Source organism: Canis lupus, chromosome 14 (genome assembly GCF_048164855.1).
Source record: "Canis lupus baileyi chromosome 14, mCanLup2.hap1, whole genome shotgun sequence".
Lineage (NCBI taxonomy): Eukaryota > Metazoa > Chordata > Mammalia > Carnivora > Canidae > Canis > Canis lupus.
This window is the reverse complement of record NC_132851.1, coordinates 58,367,533-58,389,725: the sequence shown is the minus strand read 5'-3', so window position 1 is coordinate 58,389,725 and position 22,193 is coordinate 58,367,533. Positions and strand designations below refer to the sequence as shown.

At 33.3% G+C, this 22,193-nt stretch overlaps 1 protein-coding gene across 6 annotated transcripts in view; it reads left to right on the top strand.

The window, feature by feature from the left end:
* EPHA5 (EPH receptor A5) overlaps positions 1–22,193 on the top strand; it is a 346,405-nt gene that overhangs the window by 159,613 nt on the left and 164,599 nt on the right. For all 6 annotated transcript variants that reach the window (XM_072775217.1, XM_072775223.1, XM_072775220.1 and 3 more), the window contains exons 4-5: positions 14,539–14,694; positions 18,696–19,031. In XM_072775217.1, the coding sequence (XP_072631318.1) occupies positions 14,539–14,694; positions 18,696–19,031 (492 nt within the window). The remainder of the gene's footprint in view (positions 1–14,538; positions 14,695–18,695; positions 19,032–22,193) is intronic.

Sequence of the window (22,193 nt, the reverse complement as noted above, 5' to 3'; positions counted from 1 at the left end):
TTGCATTTTCGTGTGATATCCTAATGGTCTTTGTTTTTTCCTCAGTGCATGTACGCAGAGAGAAACAGAGAGATGTCTCTGTCTTCCTTTTCTGACAAAGCCACTAATCCCATCCTGAGAGCCCTGTCCTCATGGTCTCATCTGTCCCTAATCACCTCCCAAAGGCTATACCTCCTAATAGCATCACATTAGAAATTACGGCTTCAACATAAGAATTTTGAAGGGGCATAAACATTTAGTCTATAGCAAATGCTCTTCTTTTAGTATCAGTATAGGTTTCATGCTGTAAAACTATAAAACAATGCAGTAGGTTCATAATGTAAAAATGTAAAAATATAAAATATCAAGAGTGATATACATACAATGTAAAATCACTAACATTTAAACTCAAGTCTGTGTGACCTTGAAGTCTATGCTCTTCTAACCAAAGAGAAGAGAATGTGTGGCCATATGGACTGAAAGAGCTAAGAACCAGCACTGTGAAGAGCACAGTAATGAGAAAACAAATAAACAAACAAAAGTAGTGAATTAAGATCAGGCTAATATCAGTCTGGATTACCCGAGATTGCACACAGTACACTTAAAGTGTCCTCAGCAATCCTCCATCCTTGAGAATGGTTAGTTAGGTAAAGACTGAGTTTTACCCAGGAACCAGAGAGACAGTGCCTCAAGGTCTGCTCTCACCAGAGCAATCGTGAGAAAGCTGAGCTGTATTACCAGATACATCCTTGTTCTACTCCTAAATTCTTCACTTAATACTGGCTGGTTTTAAAATCTTAAGCACATTGCTTTGCCTTGTATTTATAAAATGGAAATGTTAATCCACTGACTTCATATCATCATTGTACTGATTAAATGATATGGATCTGTGTAGCGTTCCACTCACTGGTATGAGTGGACATGATGAATATATGTCAGTTTGTTTTATTAGTATGACTACTGTCATTATTTCTATGTGATGTGTTTATAAGAGAATACATTTGGTGATATGGTGACACGATGGTGATAATCATAAAATGACAATGAGAAAGGAATATGCTTGAAAATATAATTTAATATGGGTTAGGATTGTAACTTGAAAGTCTAAGTTTTCGTATTACAAAATAAAGATACTGCTTTCTAATCATCCCTGAAATCAACCATTTAGAATTATTGTTTTTCTGGCTGCTTACTTTTCCTTCCTACTCTGGCTTCTAAAAAAAAGCCAGGCCCCATTCTGGTTTTGAAATTGAGATTGCCAGATAGCTAGCACATAATAATAGATGCTAGGGATGATTGAGTAATTCTATAGCACTGATCATAATAAACTGAGAAGAAATAAAATATGTGAGTTAAACATAGACAAATAAAAGTAATGTAACATATGATGGTCTGAAATATATTTGAGAGTTTTCCTGGGTGAAAGTTTTAGAAATAAGGTATATTTTTAAAAGCCAGCATTTATTTACCAAGCTATTTTGGGCATGAATTTCCCATTCTGTGAATAAAGAAATTTGCCCTTAAATTTGACATCTGAAATTGTTTAATTTGGGACACAGTAAGACATTTGCACACTGAAAATTAGGGGCAACTAGAAGACTGCTTTGGCCAAATGAACTGCATTAACCAGTTGTTTTGCTAATTCACAGAACTTCAATTAAGAAGAACAGTATTTCATAGATATGAATTGAATATTTACAAAATGGTTTGATTCATTTTAATTCTCAATGTACAGTTTGCAGAAAACTGGTTTAAAACAACTGCATGATGTTCCTTATACTTAATTGTATTTATATTTATAGCTGAAATTAGCTAAATCTTATACTACGAGTATACTTTCTTACAAATTACTGTGGCTGTTTTTAAAATTTTCTTTTGTTTTAAGGCAAATTACAATTTTCAAACACTTGTTACAGTTAATCTCTCCATATCTCTCTGTTTTTTAAAGAACTACATTGTTAATGTTCTACTTAAACTCAAGTGATGATCAATCTGGGCAGTAATTCTATGACTATACTGAGAAATAACTTTTCCTTTTGTTGTAGTTTTATTTTTAAAGAGAAAATGTAATCACTAATGCATTTATACCACATATTATGGTTTATTATTCATTCTAAAATAGTACATATCAAAGGAGATGTAATTTTGTTACGCAGCCAGTATTGTTTTCTGAGTTACTGAACTCAGGTGCAATGCCCAATGGCATTGGAGAAATATTCATAACAGAAAACACTATTTTTACCTTAGCTGTCAAGACCAACACCCTGAGCCAGGCATTGCATACACTTTCCTAACAACTGTTGTGTTGGATGCTTTTATCTATTCATGGAAGTTTTATTGCATTAACAGGAACATATTCTCTTCATGATTCATAACTGGACTTATTTTATGACCATCACAGACGTGAGATAAACAAACTCACTTTCACTACTTGATTTGAGAAATAATGGTTACTTCAAATCAAATACACAGGCCATAAGGTTTCCTTTCAATTACAGGATAAATCATCGAGCTTAATATTTAAACAGTACATCTCTCCTATCAAGGCAATAAACATATTATTACAGATAATGTTCAGAAAAGCACATGGATTGAACCATTCAACAATGAAGAAAAACACGAAAGGCTGATACAAGAATATTTCATGATGTTTCAGCAGTGTTTAATTTTTATCATGCTCAACATGAAATAAAGTGAAAAGACCTAGATGTCATCAGATTCCAGCATTTGTACAGAAAAATTATCTGTGCTTACAATGAGAGAAAATATAAGTGGGACACTTGAAATCCTTTTAACTTAGAGAAGATAGTATATGTCTTTTTAATCAATAAAAAATTGCTAAATGTCATGTTTTTAGTGAGATATCATTTGTCTACAGATTTCCCCTTTCATACAATTTTCCATACTAAATTTATTCTCAGAAACATAGATATCTAGCTTTTCTCTAAACTTATAAAATAATTACAAACATTAATTTTGCTTGGAAAGATATGCAAGAATTATACATTTTGGATAACCAATTGACCCATAAAAATATGTTGAAAATATTTGCAAGGCATAATGTTAATTTTTAGGTACTCTATAAAGAACTAAGTAAAGTCAGTTTTCTCAATGTTTCATAACCTGGTCATCTCCTGGATTTTGTTTTGTTTTGTTCTAATCCTTTCACCAATTGAAGGCATAATATGAGAAAGTACCAGGAGATTTACCATTTAAAAATTAAAAGTCATTTAATTTGATTTAACTTAATTTATATTTTTCTGCACTTCTAAATTACAAATTCATTGAGATCCGGATTCATCAGATATATTTGATAGTTCATGCTTCCTAACTTACAAATTATTTAAAAAGGAAAAGTTGTTCAAAAGCAACAGTTGTACATAGGGTCAAAATGACATAATAAAGCAGCTACGCATAGGATTTGTTGATGTCAGGATTAATTCTTGTTCAAATAGATAACTTTTGTTTGTATTCATGAAAAAAGTAAAAATAATGTTTAAGAGTAGAGAAGGTAAAATGGTTAATACAAAAGTATTTTATACTAGGGTGCCCAGGTAGCCCAGTCAGTTAAGCATCTGCCTTTGCCTCCGGTCATGATCCCCAGGTCCTGAGTTTAAGCCCTGAGTCCAGCTCCCTGCTCAGCATAGAGCCTACTTCTCCCTCTCCCTCTGCCCAGCCCCTCACTGCTTGTGCTCTTTCTTGCTCTCTCAAATAAATAAATAAAATATTTTTAAAAAATATATATGTATATATATATAAAATTTATACTAACTTTACATAAATATTTCAGTGTATTCCTTTTGATCTGTTTCTTTAAAAAATTATTTAAATTCAATTAACTTATAGTGTAGTATTAGCTTCAGAGATAGAGTTCAGTGATTTCATCAGTCTTATATAATACCCACCGTTCATTACATCAGGTGCCCTCTTTAATGTTCATCTTTCAGTTACCTCATTCCCCCAATTCTCTTCCCCTCTAGCAACAAGTCTGTTTCTTTTAACAACGGAAATACTTATTACTAACTCTCAAATCTTTATCTAATTAAAATGTTAATAAAATGGAAAATATGTAACCAAATATCAAAAGTGTTTTGCACACACACATATACTGCCATACATATTCTACACACACTGTTATTAAAATGAGCTGATGTAAATTGATTCATATTTGTTTGTTTGGGAGAGCAAAATTGCCCAACACCTTAAGTATCTATTGAAAATGTAAAGATATGGGAAAAAGCCTGTAAAATTAATAATTAAAATAAAAATTTTAAATTATCTATTACAATTTATTATTGTAGAGGAGTTCATCATAACTAAGGGGGAAAATAATCTCTGCTTTGAGAGATATCATGAATTCTATTATCTCCACTAAATATTCATCTTTTTATAGATAGATGGTAGAAGTCCTTCAAGAATTGCTGAGTCTTCATTTTAATGGAGATTCAACTAGATAAATACAAAGTGTTATGATTTATAACTGTCCATAGTTCAGGGGTCATGTGTCAGTGCATTCCAAACCACAAGGAGCTTCATGGTTTAGTTACTATATCTTAAGCATGTCCATGTTGCCAAGGTGGAGAAATTATATCATCATATCACTATAGAGTGTCTTCTAAGAATACTCTGCAGGACTCTTGGTATTTAAACTTATGAAGCTAAAATTAATTTAGTTTATTTTACCTTATGAAACATATCACTTGTCAATTAATAATTTTAATTAAATATAATTGAATTAACATGCTTTACTTGAGCAAGACAAACATTCCATCCTAGCTTATAACATAAATTGGTTATAATGATACATATTGTCTTCAGTATCTTTTAAAAATTGAGCATTTTCTAACTTTGCTAGCTATTAGTTATGAAGTATATAAATTATAATCTTAGAAGTAAAGCAGGAGGAGATCTTGGTACATAATATATTTTTACTAAATTTAAGGATTTTTTTAACTTTTAGGAAGGTAATAGTTTCTTAGCTATGAGAGGGAGGTCAGTACTACAATTGATCATTGACACTACAAAATACAGCATTTCTATAATATATTTTATATAGAAGATGCATAAAAGATACAGATTTAGGAACATTAAAATGTTAACATAATGCAATCCTAAAAATTTATAAATTACAAATGTAAAGATAAAGAGAGATTTAATGTATTTATCAATAGTATTCCTGTTGTGGAATAAGTCCCCAAGATGGCAGCAGAGTAGGGGGACACTAGGCTCCTCTCAGCCCACAAATACAACTAGATAACTATCAAATTATCCTAAATACTCCAGAAATATGCCAGAAAACTGACAGAACAAATTCCATAACTAAAGAGAGAGAAGAGGGCACATTGAAGAAGGAAGTGTGAAGACATGGTTTAGAGGAGAAACAGATTATAGCTTCTGCAAAAGGGAAGAAACGGATCCAGAAGGGCTAGAGAGAGAGAAGCACACAAAGGGAAAAAACAAAGAGAACGTTTTCCCACAGTCATTGGCTTGGAAAATGAGAGGGGCTGAATTTCATCAGTTCTCACAAACGGCGGGACTTAAAATGTGGAGTTTTAAAGGTCAGTGAGCTTGGCTAGGATAGAGCCAGGAGGGCACTATCCTGGAGAGAAGGCAGGCAAATGACCCAGGGGCAGACAGCATGGAAGCCACAATGAGAAAAATGCCTGGGGCACACAGTGAGGAGATTATTCTGTCTTCTTAGAGAGGAGAGCATCCCTTAGAGGTAGCATTACAGAAACACTTCTCTAAGAAGAGAGCTGGCCAGCACTATTTCCCCTCCTGCCCTTCAGCATAAACACAGAGCCACCAGCACTGGTGGGGGACAGCACAGTGCTGAGGTTGGTTGCCAACTTGCTTACATTAAGTCCCACCCCTGGGCTCTGGTGAGACTGCCCCTCTCAACCACACCTCAGTCCGAGGGCAGCAGAAGGCCAACACAAATGCCTGCCCAGCCCATGTCTACCAACCAGAGAGTACTGCTGGGCCTCAGTTCTGGTGGAGTGGGTGTCAGGTCTCATTCCACAAGTAGATCAGAGCATACCTAGTTAAAATTCTCCACATACAGTCCAGGGACCAAACACTGCCCACAGTAGGCAAGTAGAGCCTCTGCAGATGACTGGCCTGAAGAATAGAGCACACAAAACACAACAGCAGAGTGCATGCAGCAGACACTGGAGAGGCTTTCTGAAGCTCCAGGCCCTGGGCACTACATGACCTCTTCGTCATAAGGCCATCAGTTTCAGGAGCAGGAGACATAACTGGCTTTTCTAACACATAAAGAAGGTGGAGGCTTAAACAAAATGCCAAAACAGAAGCATTTATCCCAAATGAAAGAACAAGATAAGGCCACAGGAAGACATCTAAGGGAAATAGGTATAAGTAACATGCCTGGTAGAGAATTTAAAGCAGCAGTCATAAGGATACTCACTTGGCTTGATGAAAGAATAGAAAGACTTCAGTGAGACCCTTACCACAGAGAAAAAGCATTAAAAAAGAATCAGTTAGAAATCAAAATGCAATAAATGAGATTAGAAACAGGCGTGGTGCAATGAACAGCAAGCTGGCAGAAGCAGACGAATGAGTTAGTGACTTAAAAGACAAGATAATGGAAAATAATAAAGCTAAACAAAAAAAGAAAAAGAAGAATTTTGCAACACAAGAATAGACTTAGGAAACTCAGTGACTCTATCAAATGTAATGATATTTGTATTACAGGAGTCCCAGAAGAAGAGAGAGAAAAGATAACAAATTTTATTTCATGAAATAATAGCAGAAAACTTCCCTAATCTGGGAAAAGAAACAGATATCCAGATCTAGGAGGCACAGAGAACTGCTATCAAAGTCAACAAAAACAGGCCAACATCAAGACATACTATAATTAAACTTGCAAAATATAATGATAAAGAAAAAATCGTAAAAGCAGCAAGATGAAAGAAGCCTTTAATTTTTAGGAGAACATGCATAAGGCTAGCTGGATATTTCTTAACAGAAACTTGGCAAGCCAGAAGAAAGTGGCATGATATCTTCAAAGTGCTGCCTGGGAAAAATCTGCAGCCAAGATTATTCTATCCAGCAAGGTTATTATTCAGAATAGAGTAAGAGATGCAAAGGAGAGACCAAAAGTGACAAAGACAAGAAAAGATCAGAGAAAATCTCCAGAAACAATGACAAAACAAGTAATGAAATGGTAATAAATATATAGCTATCAATAATTACTTTGAATGTAAATGGACAAATTGCTCCAATCAAGACATGGAGTATCAGATCGATAAAAAAAAAAAAAAAAAAAGCAAGACACATCTATATGCTGCCTACAAGAAACTCATTTTATTTACTTATTTTACTTTACTTTTTGATAGAGAGAGTGCATGCACATGAGCATGGGAGGGGCAGAGCTCCCTCTGAAATAATAGCAGAAAACTTCCCTAGAGAGAATCTAGGGAAGATAGAGAATCTTAAGCAGTTCCACGTTAAGTGTGGAACATTGTGTTTTATTTTTCTTTTGTTTTGAGATGTATTTGATTTGTCATTTTTTTTTTGATTTGTCATTTGATTTCTTATTTGTTTCATTGCTTGTGCAGTAGTGTGTTGTTTGATATTTACATATTAAATATTTAGTATTTACATTGCAGATTTCCCAGCTTTGTTTTATTGTTGATCTTTCGTTTTGATCATTTTTGATCATTGAAGTTTTTGATCATTGAAATTTTAATCATTGAAGTTGGAAAATATACTCGATATGATTTCAGTCTTCTTAAATTTGCAGTATTTGTTATGTCTTTTTTTTTTGTCATTTAACCAGGCAATTCTTGAAGAAAATGTGTATTCTATTTTTGTTGGATATATAATGCGTTATGTATCCAAAGATATATTATATATGTACATTATACATCCAAATATATATATATATATATATATATATATATATATATATATATATATATCTTTTGGAAACATGCATTCCAAAATATGTTTCAATTAAAAATGGTCTAGTTTAAAAAAAAGGAACTTTAACTGAGGCTACTCATTTAAAATAAAGCGTATTAGAGGGAATATGATGGGGGGATAGATGAAAAAAGGTGATGGGGATTAAGAGTACACTTACATGATGAACACTGAGTAATGATGTATAGAACTGTTGAATCACTATTGTACACCTGAAACTAATATAACACTGTATGTTAACTATACTGGAGTTAAAATAAAAATAATTTAAAATAGTATTCTTTTCTTCTCTGATATTATTTTCTAATATTAAAATCGGCCTATTGCTTTCTACCATTTAAAGTTATATTCGAAAAAGCCAGGAATTTTAGATTCTTGAGTGGGCTATTTGCCCTATTTCTGTGTGCAAGAATTCAAGAGATGTTGCTAAATTTTAGAGTTCATACTTTGAGATCTAGCTTAATGTATCATTGTTTTAAGTCATTACATATTTTTTAATACTGAGCATATCTTTTAAGTATAAAGGTCTGCTTTCATTTTTAAATTTTGTTATAAATATTGAATTATTTTGAGTTGTACATTTCTTATAACGTGTAATGCTGTTTTTCTTAATAAACACATCTTTTAAATTTGGGCTAAACTATTCTATGGGTACTTAATTATGAAAAATCTGTTTAAAAAATAAATTTGAGGGGATCTCTGGGTGGCTCAGCAGTTTAGCACTTGCCTTCGACGCAGGGCATGATCCTGGAATCCTGGGATCAAGTCCCACATCAGGCTCCCTGCATGGAGCCTGTTTCTCCCTCTGCCTGTGTCTCTGCTTCTCTCTCTCTCTGTCTCTCATGAATAAATAAATAAGATCTTAAAAAAAATAAAATAAATAAATTTGAGGGAAGCCTAGGTGGCTCAGTGGTTGAGCACCTGCCTTCAGCCCAGGGCATGATCCTGGAGTCCTAGGATCAAGTCCCACATTGGGCTCCCTGCAAGGAGCCTGCTCCTCCTGTCTGTCTCAGACCTTCTCTCTCTCTCTCTGTGTCTCTCATGAATAAATAATAAAATCTTTAAAAATAAATAAATAAGACTTTGCTTATATACACTGATTCAGACAAAAATCTGAATTATCAGATAAACCATTTTTAGTAATTTCGAGAACTTTTAAGAATTTTCTAATTAGGCAACACCTTTTCACAACTTTAACAATTGAAATTCATATATTGATGACATGCTTTTTCTGCTTAGATTTTTTGAAAACTATTTTATTAGATTTAATTAACATCCTTGTTTTCTAAGTGATAAATATGAGAGCTGGAACGTTGGTGGCTTTTGCAAAACTTCTAAAGTAGCCAGCATAGATATAGCACATATTATTATTTACTGGCCAAGACTTAATAGTTAAATAATTCAGCTTCATCAGCTTTTATTAAGTTCTTTTATGTCATTTAGACTCTGAGCAGGACACAAATGTACTATTTACACAAGAAATACTGATGAATATGTATGCAGTACAACAAACTATGCTATGTATGATGAAAATCAAATGAACCGTTTCCATTTTCTAGAATGTTTATATAGAGTTTCTCAACTTAATTCAAAGCAGGTGATAAACTAACTTAGGACACAATTTTTGCCATATGCCATAAGATAGATGTCAAATATATAGTTTGTAGGTCTAAAAGATGCATAAGGAAAGAATATGTAGCCATGGAGATCATCACAAACATCATGGAAAAGGTAGCACTTAAAAAGAACCCTGAAGCATGGACAGAATAGGAATTATTAAATTCCTATTATTATTCCTAAATTATTTCCAAAAGAAAAAATAGTTTCTTTCCCTCCAAATCAGTCTCATGAAATATATCAACCATAGGATGCATTTTTGCCTCCTACTCCTTGTTCAACCTAAATGGACTTGTGTAATATTTTCTAAATAATGTTTAGGTAATGTACAATTGTCATTTGAAACAATTTTACCCCAAAAGCTTCCTTTACCTTTAAGTGAAATATTTCAAGTTGGAGTACTTGACATCCCAAAACTACAACATATTTGGGAGACAGAAAATAAAAATTACCAAAAGAAGCAAAATTGACTCTTTTGCATTTTAATTATGACAATATTTAACAAATACTGATTTATTTAGATGAGTAGTACAATTTTGTTGAACTCCAACTTGAAATGTTTCACTTTATTTTCATTTTTATTTTCTGACCACAATATAAATATTCCTTGCCAGAGTGCTTGACAAAAGGGATGTCCTCAAAAAAATAAATACCCATTTTTTTCCAAATGCATTCAGATTAAACCCAAATTCCTTATCATGAACTACAAATCCCTCCTCCCCACCCCCAACATGCACCTTACACTTCTTGTCTTTTGGCTGGAATTCTTCTCCTGCGGTATGAAGGATAGAGGAGTTTCTCAAGTGCAGAAAATTATAAGTAGGTTAGTATGGATAGAGATAGTGAATGTGGGAGGAGACCACATTCGATTGATTTCATAGATATTGTGTGGAAACTTGCAGGCTATGCTAGCATTTTGTACTAAAATTAACTGGAGTTTCCCAAAAAGGACATGATCAAATGCTGTTGAAAGTATGGAAACAAGATGACTGTAATCTTAACAAAAACAATTTCAGAGGAGTGAACTGGACTTTGCCAATGTGTGATTTCAAATAGAAGTAGAGATGCATTTATGGAAAAGTAATTTAAGAAAATGTTTCCAGGGCAGCCCGGGTGGCTCAGCGGTTTAGCACTGCCTTCAGCCCAGGGTGTAATCCTAGAGACCTGGGATCGAATCCCACGTAGGGCTCCCTGTATGGAGCCTGCTTCTCCCTCTGCCTGTGTCTCTGCCTTTCTCTCTCTCTCTCCCTCTATATTTCTCATGAATAAATAAATAAAATCTTTAAAGAAAAAAAAATTGTTTCCAAAAGGGAACGAAACTACTTGGTAGCTACAGGAAGAATTGGGATCAAGTGAGATTGATAATTTACTCTTGTTTTTATTTGTATTGTTTTGCTTCACTTTGTTTCAATTGAAAATTTTTGGAAAATTGTATTGGGCTCATGTGAGTGATAGGGTGAGAGAGAAAGACAGAGACAGAAACTGAGAAAGGTTGAGAGAGACTGAGCAAGGGATAGACATTTGGAAGATTGCCCTCAGAGAATAGAGATGAGGTTCCTAATTCAAATAAATATATTTTCCTTTGATAGAAGCAAAATCACATTTGCATTTTATTTTTTTAAGATTTTTTAAAAATAAAGATTTTATTTATTTATTCTTGAGAGACACACAGAGAGAAGCAGAGATATAGGCAGAGGGAGAAGCAGGCTCCCTGCAGGGAGCCCAATGTGAGACTCCATCCCAAAGACCCAGGATCAAGCCCTGAGCTAAAAGCAGATGCTCAACCACTGAGCCATCCAGGTGCCCTTTTTAATATTTTTTGTTTATTTATTTGACAGAGACAGAAAAAGAGAGAGCATAAGGACAAGCAGGAGAGGAACAGGCAGGGGAGAGGGAGAAGCAGACTCCCTAAGGGGCTTGGTCCCAGGACCCTCAATCAAGACCTGAGCCAGAAGGCAGATATTTAACTGAATAGCCACCCAGGCACTCCCACATTTGCATTTTAATGGGTAGAAAGGTAGAGAGGGTGGCTACAAGTGAATATAGGTTTGGAAATTCCGTGGTAGGAAAATAAGCAAGTTCCTCTAATGAATTCTATTTTCTCAGCACAGAGACAAATATAATGAGCTAGGAATCACAAAGGAATAGAGCTTCCAAGGTGTAGGAAGAGAGAGTAGAAGCTACAAAATAATCATGTTGATGCTGAAAAGTAAAGTTAACTGGGGAAATAATACTAAGATTGTCTAGCAGCCTTGCATGTCCTATCTGGATTCGCTGCCATGATTCGAAGGCAATGGATAATTACTTTTATATGTATGTATACATATTTTTTTTTTCTTGGATAACATTGAGCCCAGAGCTTTCTTCTCTATATCTCTATTTGGATTTCTTTAGCCACTTTAAATTAAATAATACTTTAAATATAATCTTGATCTTCCCCCAAACACATTTCATTTCAAGCATTCTCTGAGAAAATGGTACCAGTAGGTCCTGTGCAGTTTAAGCAAACACCTCATAGTCTTTCTTAGTATTTCCCACTCACGTCTGACTCACTACGTATATCCTGAAACCTCACTGATTTTACCTCAGACTGATCCCCTGAATACACCTACTCTCATCTATCGCAATTGGAGCCACTCTTGTTAAACACATCTTTTTCTACACCAGTGCAACAGACACAAAAGGACCAATTGTCTCCATCACGTTCCTCTCCAATCCATTATCAACACTGCTACACAGTGATCTCTCAAAAATCATTGTGATCTTAACATTTCTCTGCTTAAAATATTGTGATGATCTCAAATATTATAAACTGTAAGGTGTGTTTTGGTATCCTTTTCCCTGTCTAACTTTATCTCTGCTGCTTTAATTCTACTCTCACCCTGATTAATTTTTTAGTTTTCTCTATCTCCATATTTGTTCACCTGTTTTGGTCTTTTGCAAGGATTTTGTTCCTCTAATGCTCCCCTAATGTAAATTGGTTAATTTTCCTTTAATTTTTTTTTAACATCTCAGCAGAGTCTCGGCTTCCTGAGAAAGTCTTTTTTAACATCCCAGTCTAAATTGGATGCCAATGTTCACTTCCATGCTCTTTCTTTTTTCCAGCATAGTAATATTGATAATTATTCATGCATACTTTTAAAATTACAAAGGCAGATCCATGTCTATCTTGCCTACCTCTGTAATCTAGTACCAAGCAAAATTTCTGGCCCACTACACCTGCTGAAAGCGTTTTGTTGAGCTGCTGACCAGAAATATACACTTAGCTACTTTTATACATATATATATTACTTTCTGCTTCCAAAGTTTCCAAGTTTCCATGGAGGGTTAAATAGTGTTGTATATAATATCAAAATAAGTTTCTAGGTTAAAAAGCATTCAGTAAAAGAAAAGAATTAATTTTTTGTTTCATAAATAATCATTGATTCCAAATATGCAGAATGAATTGACACTTCATGTCTTTGAAAGTAAATAGTGTTTAAAAGTGAGAATGGTTTTACTGAGGAGGATAAAAGAAGAAAGAATGGATAACTTAGCTAAGAATGGTATTGGTGGCTTATAGCAATCTTATTATAAGAAAAATAATATTATAAATCTTTTCCTAATCATTTAACTACAAGAATGCCCCTAATACTATCAAAAAGCTCTTCTTATCTTCAAATACTTTCACATTCTCTCTGAATTTATGAGCATTAAGGTTTTGCTATCGCTATAATTAGATCTACTGAAAAAGTACCTTCTCATTTTTGCCAATTTCTGATTATTCATGGTGATGGCAGAAAGACTTAGCATGGATTACTAAAGCTCTAAATCGTTTATGGCACATGAAAATTAGCCCAAATTCATTATGTCTATCAAAAATTTCTATTGGAATAAAAGTTCACCTTTGAGCTTTAGCAAATTTCCATTGATGCTTGAATAAATGCACTGAAGTAAATGTACTAAGTTTTGAAAATAGAAAGAAAAGTATATGGTTGGCTAGTTTTATGTAATCTAAACCGTAAACATTAATCAAACCATCTATTTGGCGTCTTTAATTGGCCCATATTGGACAATTGGAATACAAGTTTGGCTTTGTTAGCCATTGAGAAGAAAGAAAAATACAAAAGGGTAGAGAAGGAGCATAATAAAAAGATTTAGTTTGTTAGTACTTACTTGACCACCAACAGAAATGTTAACAAAAATATCCAGAAAACATTTTTTTATGTGATTCTGAATAGTTCAGTTACAGTCTTCATTCCATGTCATTCATTCATTTATACATTACATGATAATTTATGATCGCCTACTGTGGTCAAATGCTGTGATAACTGTTATGAATTCAAAATTGAATAAGACACAGTTTCTACCTTTTATAGATCATTGCAATTTGTAGAGTATAAGTATGACTGATATTAGAATAGATGCTTGTTGAATCAAATACAAGTTCTAAAATGGAGTAAAATGTAAAATAAAAGCCTACATCTCACTCCCCTTGAAATCAATATAATGTGAATGATACACCAGCTCATCCATGCACTCTCCCAAATCCCACAAAATCTATGAAGCCCTTCACACTTACCAAATAATTTATTAATTCAATAAAAAAATTTTGAGCACCTACTGTATAACATGGCATTCCATAAGCATAGGAAAATTCACATTTCTTCAACAAAAGTTGTATTAATGAGTAAATGAAAATTATACTCCAAGCACTACTTCAGTTTTAAATACATAGAAGTATTTACCATTTATAATACAATTTCTTATAAGCTCCTGCAGCATAAAAATCACTAAAAACACAGTCCAGACATGTTTAATTTAAATACTTAAATATTTGATGATCTGAATGAATAGCCTGGTATTTATGATTCAGAAGCTTATGAAACATTTTTGAAATTAATGCCAATATTGTGTTGTATGTAATCTGTGTATACTAGTCAAAGTAATGACATTATTCACAAAACAAACACTGCATCTGTTCCAGGGAAAAGCTTAGTCTCTTATTTCTTTTGACAGTGTGCAGACCTGGGTTCTTCAAAGCCTCACCTCACAGCCAGAGCTGCAGCAAATGTCCACCTCACAGTTATACCCATGAGGAAGCTTCAACCTCTTGTGTCTGTGAAAAGGATTATTTCAGGAGGGAGTCTGATCCACCCACAATGGCATGCACAAGTAAGGAAACCCACTGATACTTGGTGATGCTAACTTTCACCACTTTGAAAAGAGAGCATGATGGAGCCTGTTGCATCCTATTACCATTTTCCCCAAAACAGGCATAACTGTTTAATCTTCCAAAATTGTTTTCTTACCAAATTTCGATTTTCTTAAGTAAACTTTGAAAAGTTGGAGTCCCTGTTATCACTCACTATTAGAAGCATTCCTATTCCCTAATTTCAAATTCAAACAGAGACAGATGTAGATTTCTTTCTTTTATTTTCTTTTAGTGTTCATGAGAGCTAAACATGACTTTGATAAACCCATTTTCCTGTTCACCATAAACTTTTTTTTCCATTCTTTGTCTTCTCTGAAGCCAGGCTTCTGATCATGTCAACATGTCATAAATGGTACTTTTGTCATTTCCTTCCCCTAACCTGTCCAACTAAAGTACAAAGGCCAGCAAGAAGGTCATTTATAAAAGAAGACAGGAAACACTACAAGAACATGGAGGACTGGGGTTTGGCAAATCGGATTTAGGAGACAATTATAATACCAAATTTTTAGCTAGGACTTTCAAGCAGTTTTCATGTTTCTTAGAAGTGAGTGTTCTTAACTATTAGTAATTATATGATCACATAATCATATAATTAGAAGGATAAATAGTAATTTAATTCCAACATTTGCAGTGGAGGCATTCACATCCATCGATGGTTTTGGTGTTTTTGTTTTTCTAGTGTTCCACATGTTTCTGCGAAGGAAACACATTTATGTATTTGTTTTCTTGATAAAAATACTTTCATAAGTTTTCCACAGTCACAGTCTCTATGGCAAATCAAACAAATTATCAAAATGGAAGAGAAGAATGTCTATCTCTTCTCTCCATAAGATTCAATATCCATGACCTTGCCTTGTTTTATTAGTTTTGATAGAGCAAACTCTAGTCCTCTCAAAGATGATGACACAAATTTTTGAAACCTACTATTCATTATAGTTCATGTATTCTAGTATGAAATATAAACAGATATACAATTCCTTTAAGCAAATTAACACAAACTGAAATTTTGTCTGAATTTCAGCATCTGGATTTCATAGTGTGAGACATAAGTTCATAATTTCTCAATTCTGATATTAATTAGCTCACATTGCTAAAGATCATTCTTTTATCACAAGACTGATCATTTAATAGGTTAGATGATTACTAATTATAAACCATTCCTTTTTAAATAAGTAAATGGTATCATTATATATACTTTTGGTAAGATGCATTTGAATAGAGGAGATATAAACTATGATTGAATGTGATACATTTTGGTTATAGTAGACATTATTTTAATTATTGGAGCAAAAGAATGCCCAGAGAGTAAGGAGAAAATGTGGCCAGACAATAGAGTGGTAAATTAGGGAGAGAAAACCATATATTGAATTATCTTTTAAATTTCATTAATTTTCTAATAGTTATTTTCCTTAAGTGGTCCAGCCATGATCTTTTCTTTCTCACCATAAAAGTGAGTCTCCCTTTCTGTAAATTCACTAGGATTGGGATGAGGGAAAGACTGTGCTTTGGTGGCAGGGACTGCTTAGTCCTCTTACAGGACTTGAGGCTTCAAATCTTCTGTTTCCAGGTGTGCGAATTTCTAATACTGTGTTTCAAAAGAACACTAATATGTATGCATTTCTCGAAAAGACTATTGGGACTTGTGTGGAAGATCTTTCTAATATGTAATCTGTGAGTGTGTGTGTTCAGTTTTTAGTTGCATTCGTAGCACCACAAATAATGCATTTGATCCCCTTACACAGATGACTTGACTGATGTTCACACGTTCACATGAACGTTTTGAATTTTGCTTTCCCTTTGACTCCTTTAGAATTAAATTTATGGCTCCAACTCCTTTTAATACATATATATATATATATATATATATATATATATATATATATATGAGGAAAAATATATATCAGGAAAATAGAATGTTATAAATTTACAGGAAAAGTAAAACAAAAGATTCTGATGATTCTGCCTAATTCAAAGTACTTCACATAGCTCTATTTATGGGTCATGTATTACATCTATTAGCAAGGCTGTGGATTTTCCGTAGGTGATTTTTTTTAGGTGTCTGTAATCTGAGCCTCTTTTACCTCTACTATAGGTCTTCACTTGAATGAGTTTCATTTTGACATTAAGAGGCATATGCATCCCCATCAAATGTTCAGAGAGTCAGAAGTAAAGGAAGAGTCAGACTCTGATGTACTTTTACAGATTTAGAGAAAGCTGTTAAATTTGGTTATATTTCAGATGACGGAGATAAAAGTTTGATATCTTTCTGAACTAGACATATTTCAAGTATATTTTACTTTTTTCTCAGAAGTAAACCTGTAACATTTTAATCTCAAATGACATTTTCTCTGTATCTTCCCACTATTAAATAAGCTAAAGTTTACAGTAAAAAATAATACTTATATTTCCATCGTAAGTAATTGTTTCAACTTAAAAGTAATTGTGTGTGAGGTTGTATGTATGGAAAATTTCACAGGGTTCAATCAGAAATATAGTTGAGGTGGGGATTATTTTGCCAAAAATGGCAACTCGTGGGTTATGGGGTCCTTTAATTTAAATGACATTTTGTAAATATCAGATAGCTTTTTTTTATCACTTTTAAATTTCCTCCTTAACAGTCATGGCTTAATAAATCTTAGGTAGAAATTAATATTAATTTCTATATTTAATACAATAAATATTAAAAGAACTAAGCTAAGCCCTCTCAAGTAGCTTAATTTATGCTTATGTACCATTCAGCTACCCCCATAGTCCATTCTATTCCTTGTGGAGAAGTTTTACTTATTAAGTCTGAAATAAATATAAATGAATTTTTTCTTTGGGCACTTGTGACCATGTAACATTAAAAACTGAAGTTATATAATTTAAAATTGACTATAGAGATAGATATTATGCAATTTAGTTTTTAAAAGACTTATTTTTTTAGAGCAATTTTAAGGTTCACAACAAAATTCAGAGTAAAGACTCAGAAAGTTTCCATATACCCCGTGCTCACGTACATGCGTAGCCTCCTCACTTATCAATTCCTGCCATAGTGGTATGCGACTGTCACAACTGATATGGACTTAATTTTAGTTCTCTTTAGTAAGCTAATTATTCATTCCAGAAATAAAATAATATACAGATGGATATTGTTTGTTATTTATACATGAATTTGTTCTGCTGATCCTTCAATATCGGAACATTTTCATTCTTCCTCTCATAGTGCTTTTGAGAGTCATTTTTAAAATAAATTTCTGATTTCCTAATAAGGAAAATTCACAACAGAGCCACAGTATTAAAACAATACCAAAATAAGTGAAGTTTCATTACACACTGCAATGTCCAACTACTTAAATTCTAAGGTTTTTTCTTGATATAAGAGGAAGATTTCACATGTCATTGATGATATCTGTGGATATGTAATTTATTTTGAGGTAGGCCGAGGCTATTTTCCTTGCTGCAGAATTTGTAGTCAAGAGCCACACTGACAAATCCTATTTTCACTTGTGCTCATTACTCAGTAAATCCTTCATGTGTACTTCCTAGGTTTCTGGGACAGATCTCAATAAGGAGGTAATCAGTTCAGTCCCCAAGGAGAATTTTTCCTTGGATTTGCCAAAGGACTTACCACTTTTTGAATATATAAATTTTTATCTAACATTATTTTTGCATACATAGTTTTACTCCATAATTCTTTGCATTTACACTAAGCAACACATGTATTTTAACTAAACATGTGGTTATAACAATGGCAAGATAAGTTATTTCTGTAGACCATAAACCCCACAACTGTCCCAACAAAACTATCACAAAATTTTTCAAATTATTACAAATTGATGATTCTTGCATTCTCCCTATTTAAAAGATTGATTGCAAATCTTTTTTTTTTAATTTCCTTGAGACCAGGGATTTGTGTAGTAAGCGATGCCTAATTTTATCATCTTAAAATATGTTTTTCTCACTTTACTTTGCAAACCAGGACCCCCCTCAGCTCCTCGGAATGCCATCTCAAATGTTAATGAAACTAGTGTCTTTCTGGAATGGATTCCTCCTGCTGACACTGGTGGAAGGAAAGATGTATCATATTATATTGCATGCAAGAAGTGCAACTCCCATGCAGGTGTGTGTGACGAGTGTGGCGGTCATGTCAGGTACCTTCCCCGGCAAATCGGCCTGAAAAACACCTCTGTCATGATGGTGGATCTGCTCGCTCACACAAACTATACCTTTGAGATTGAGGCAGTGAATGGAGTGTCCGACTTGAGCCCAGGAGCCCGGCAGTATGTGTCTGTAAATGTAACCACAAACCAAGCAGGTAAGTGTGATGTCCAACCAAATCGTGTACCTTAGGCTGAGTTTTGTCAATTATCCCCACAGCTAAGTGAGAGCTGAACTGTATGAGATCTGTAAGAGAACTTCCCATAAACCAGAGGGTTAGGACTTAAAGTAGAATACATGTCAAAATGCTTTATTTAGTTTTAAACAAATAAAAGCTACAGCTTTCTCGGCAGACTCATCCAATGGACAAAAAAAAAAAAAAAAAAAAAAAAAGGATATGTTTTAATTGAATTTTTTCAATTAAAACGACGTTTCTGGCTCAGATTCATTTATATCAAGAATATTACCTCAAGTTTCACACATACAATTATGATAACTCAAATCTACATATTTTGTTGTTTTGTTTACTTCAAGTTTTTTATTTCATTAATTCAACAGATAATCAGGCAGATTTATTTTCTTGCTTGTTTGTTTGGCATCATAGCTGAATTTTCTTTGCATATTGAAATAGTTTTTCTTATTATTTCTCTTATTTTTATAAAAATGTACAAAATGAATTTTTTGATAATCTTTTTATAAAATTTAGAATAACTGTAAACTATACATGAAAACACATTTATGTTCCCTATGAAGATCTTAGAATCACTAGGGAGTAATTATTAGGAAGGAGGGAGTACAGTTTTGCTTGAGCTACTAATTCCCTGCTAGTTTCTGCTCAGATATTCAATTTTAAGTAAGTTAATATAAAGGTCTTCTTTTCTGGTAAAATGAACACCAAAGATAAACTATGATTAAACTAATAATTCAACTTATTAAAAAAAAATAATTCAACTTATTGTGTGCCAAGAATCACTCAAAGCTTGTGGGTGACTTAGGACTTGTTTTTGTCAACAACAGTTATGCGGGTGGAATGAGGCATTAAATGTCACTTCCCTCTATTCTCTGGCCACAGCTCTCAGTTCATGGACTGTCACCTTCTTAGTACCCCAGTTGGACTTTTTCAGTGAAGATACCCTTGCCTTGTGTACTCATAATGAAATAGGATGTGTTTGACTAAATCGAATTGGACTTAGTTCATATACATTAGTATATGTTTGTCAGTTGTAGAATGACTGCACTGACAAGAGAATGCTGTTGGCAACCATGTGCTGCCCACAATAATTTGAATTATTGAATGTGTCAGGTAAATCATGTTATTACCTCTTGAGAATAAGAAAATGCATGCAGTTGAATTAATGGTTGCTTCTGTTTGATCAAATTGAGGGAAATATTCAAGAGCAGCCTAGATGATATGAAAGCAATTGAATAATTAACTAGGAATCATTCTAATTACTCTAGATATTCTTATCCATGTTGAATAGATGGTCACAGCATCTTTTTTTTTTATTCCATGAGAGAAAACATTACACACACATAAATGCTCCTTCCCTAAGTGAATCCTTTATATTTTTCTCCATTTGCTCCCTAACCTAAGGTGGAACTAATAAAAGTAGTAAAGAACTGGATAGAAATAGTGAAAATTAAATTTTCCTTTGCTCTAGACTCATCTGCCAACAATACTGGTATATATTGATATTCAACCACAGTATCTAGTCACTATTGTTCAGTAAATGTGAACTGTCTTCTCACATCAAAAAAAAAAAAAATACCGGCTTTATAATATGATTTCTGGTGTCTCATGCAACTTCTCATTTCAACTTTGCTTGGTTCTGTGTGTGAGTCTTCCATTAACATACTAAAAACATATTGAACAATCACTAAGAGTTATATTCCTCAGGGAGAACAATTTCTAGCTTGTATAACCTCATCTTACGTAAAAGATATTTCTCTGATGAACTAGGTATAGAAAATGACTGTATATTTTTAAAATGAAGTACTTAATAAATATTTGCTCTAGTTGTCTTTGACTTGCTAGTCTATTCAAACTGCAAAGTGTGCTTTTTGATATTTAAATACCTTAAATACCATGAAAGAATAATTTTCATCCAACTGTTCAAGGCACAGCTATCATATAAAATAAACATTTGTATTCAGAGCAGACATTTTGTTGACTTTTGGTTGCTGCTTTTTTTCCAAGTTCTCAGGATACACATACTGTAAAAGCCTTGCAAACCTATAAAAAATAAAAACAATAGGTTTTTCTTAGTATCTGACATTCCAGACAAACTAAGTCTCAATTTTCACAAAAATTGTTAACTTTGAGTAGCTCCTGTCTTATATTTAATATCATGATTACTGCACATTTAGCAAGTACCAACATTATGGGAAATGAGCTGTAGTAGGTACTTTTTAATGTTTGAGTATGTTAAGCATTAAATGGAAGCAAATTATTTGTGCCATATGTGTTTTTTTATATAGAATTTCTTTCAGTGAATTTTAACTTTACTTTCAATCTTTTTAAGGAGGTTTCTTTGTGAAATGAATTTCTTTCGTAATAGATTCATTTCTGATTTGTAATTTATTTTGGCATTTTCTGATTTATTTTTTGTGCCATGTAACCAATGTGTTGTTGCCTAAAAAAAATGACCATCCTTAAAATAAGTAAATAAATATTTTTCTTGGTGTCTTCCTGAGGACTGTAGCCCAGGAGATAGTATTTCAAATTGCTCTTAAGAACTGCTCCAAAACATGTTGGTTTATAGAGGATTATGTGCATAAGGAGGAGGAAAGCATATCCATCCCTATGAACAGTTCTTCGTAGTTGTGTGTCACAAGGTAGAATTTGTTTTGTTGCAAAAATTAAGGTTTACTGATTTCCATGTAGTCATGTGAAAGATCTTTATGTCATCTTAATGCATTCTGTTTCTATCGCATCGGATTATTCAAAAATACTGCCATCCTACATCTGCTTATCTGGCTTTCTGGTTCTTTTTGTTTTTGGTTTCTCCTTGAGGTCACTTGAGATAGTCACAGAGAGGTGACAGCAGTTACCTATTGCAGTTTTACTGCATAGTCTGAACTGTCCAGATTCAAAAATATATTTATAAAGTACAAGAAGAAAAAATAGCAATTGTTTGCATTATGCTAGGAGCTGAAATTGATTAGGTAACCCCAGCTGATTGGGTTATAAAAGTAAATAATGATTTTGTGCTGAAGATAGTGATTAAATGATAAATTTATGGATGTTTATACAGCAGTTAAAACATTTCCCCACTCATTATATCATTATGAAGTCTAGCACCTTGCTCTTGTGAGAAGT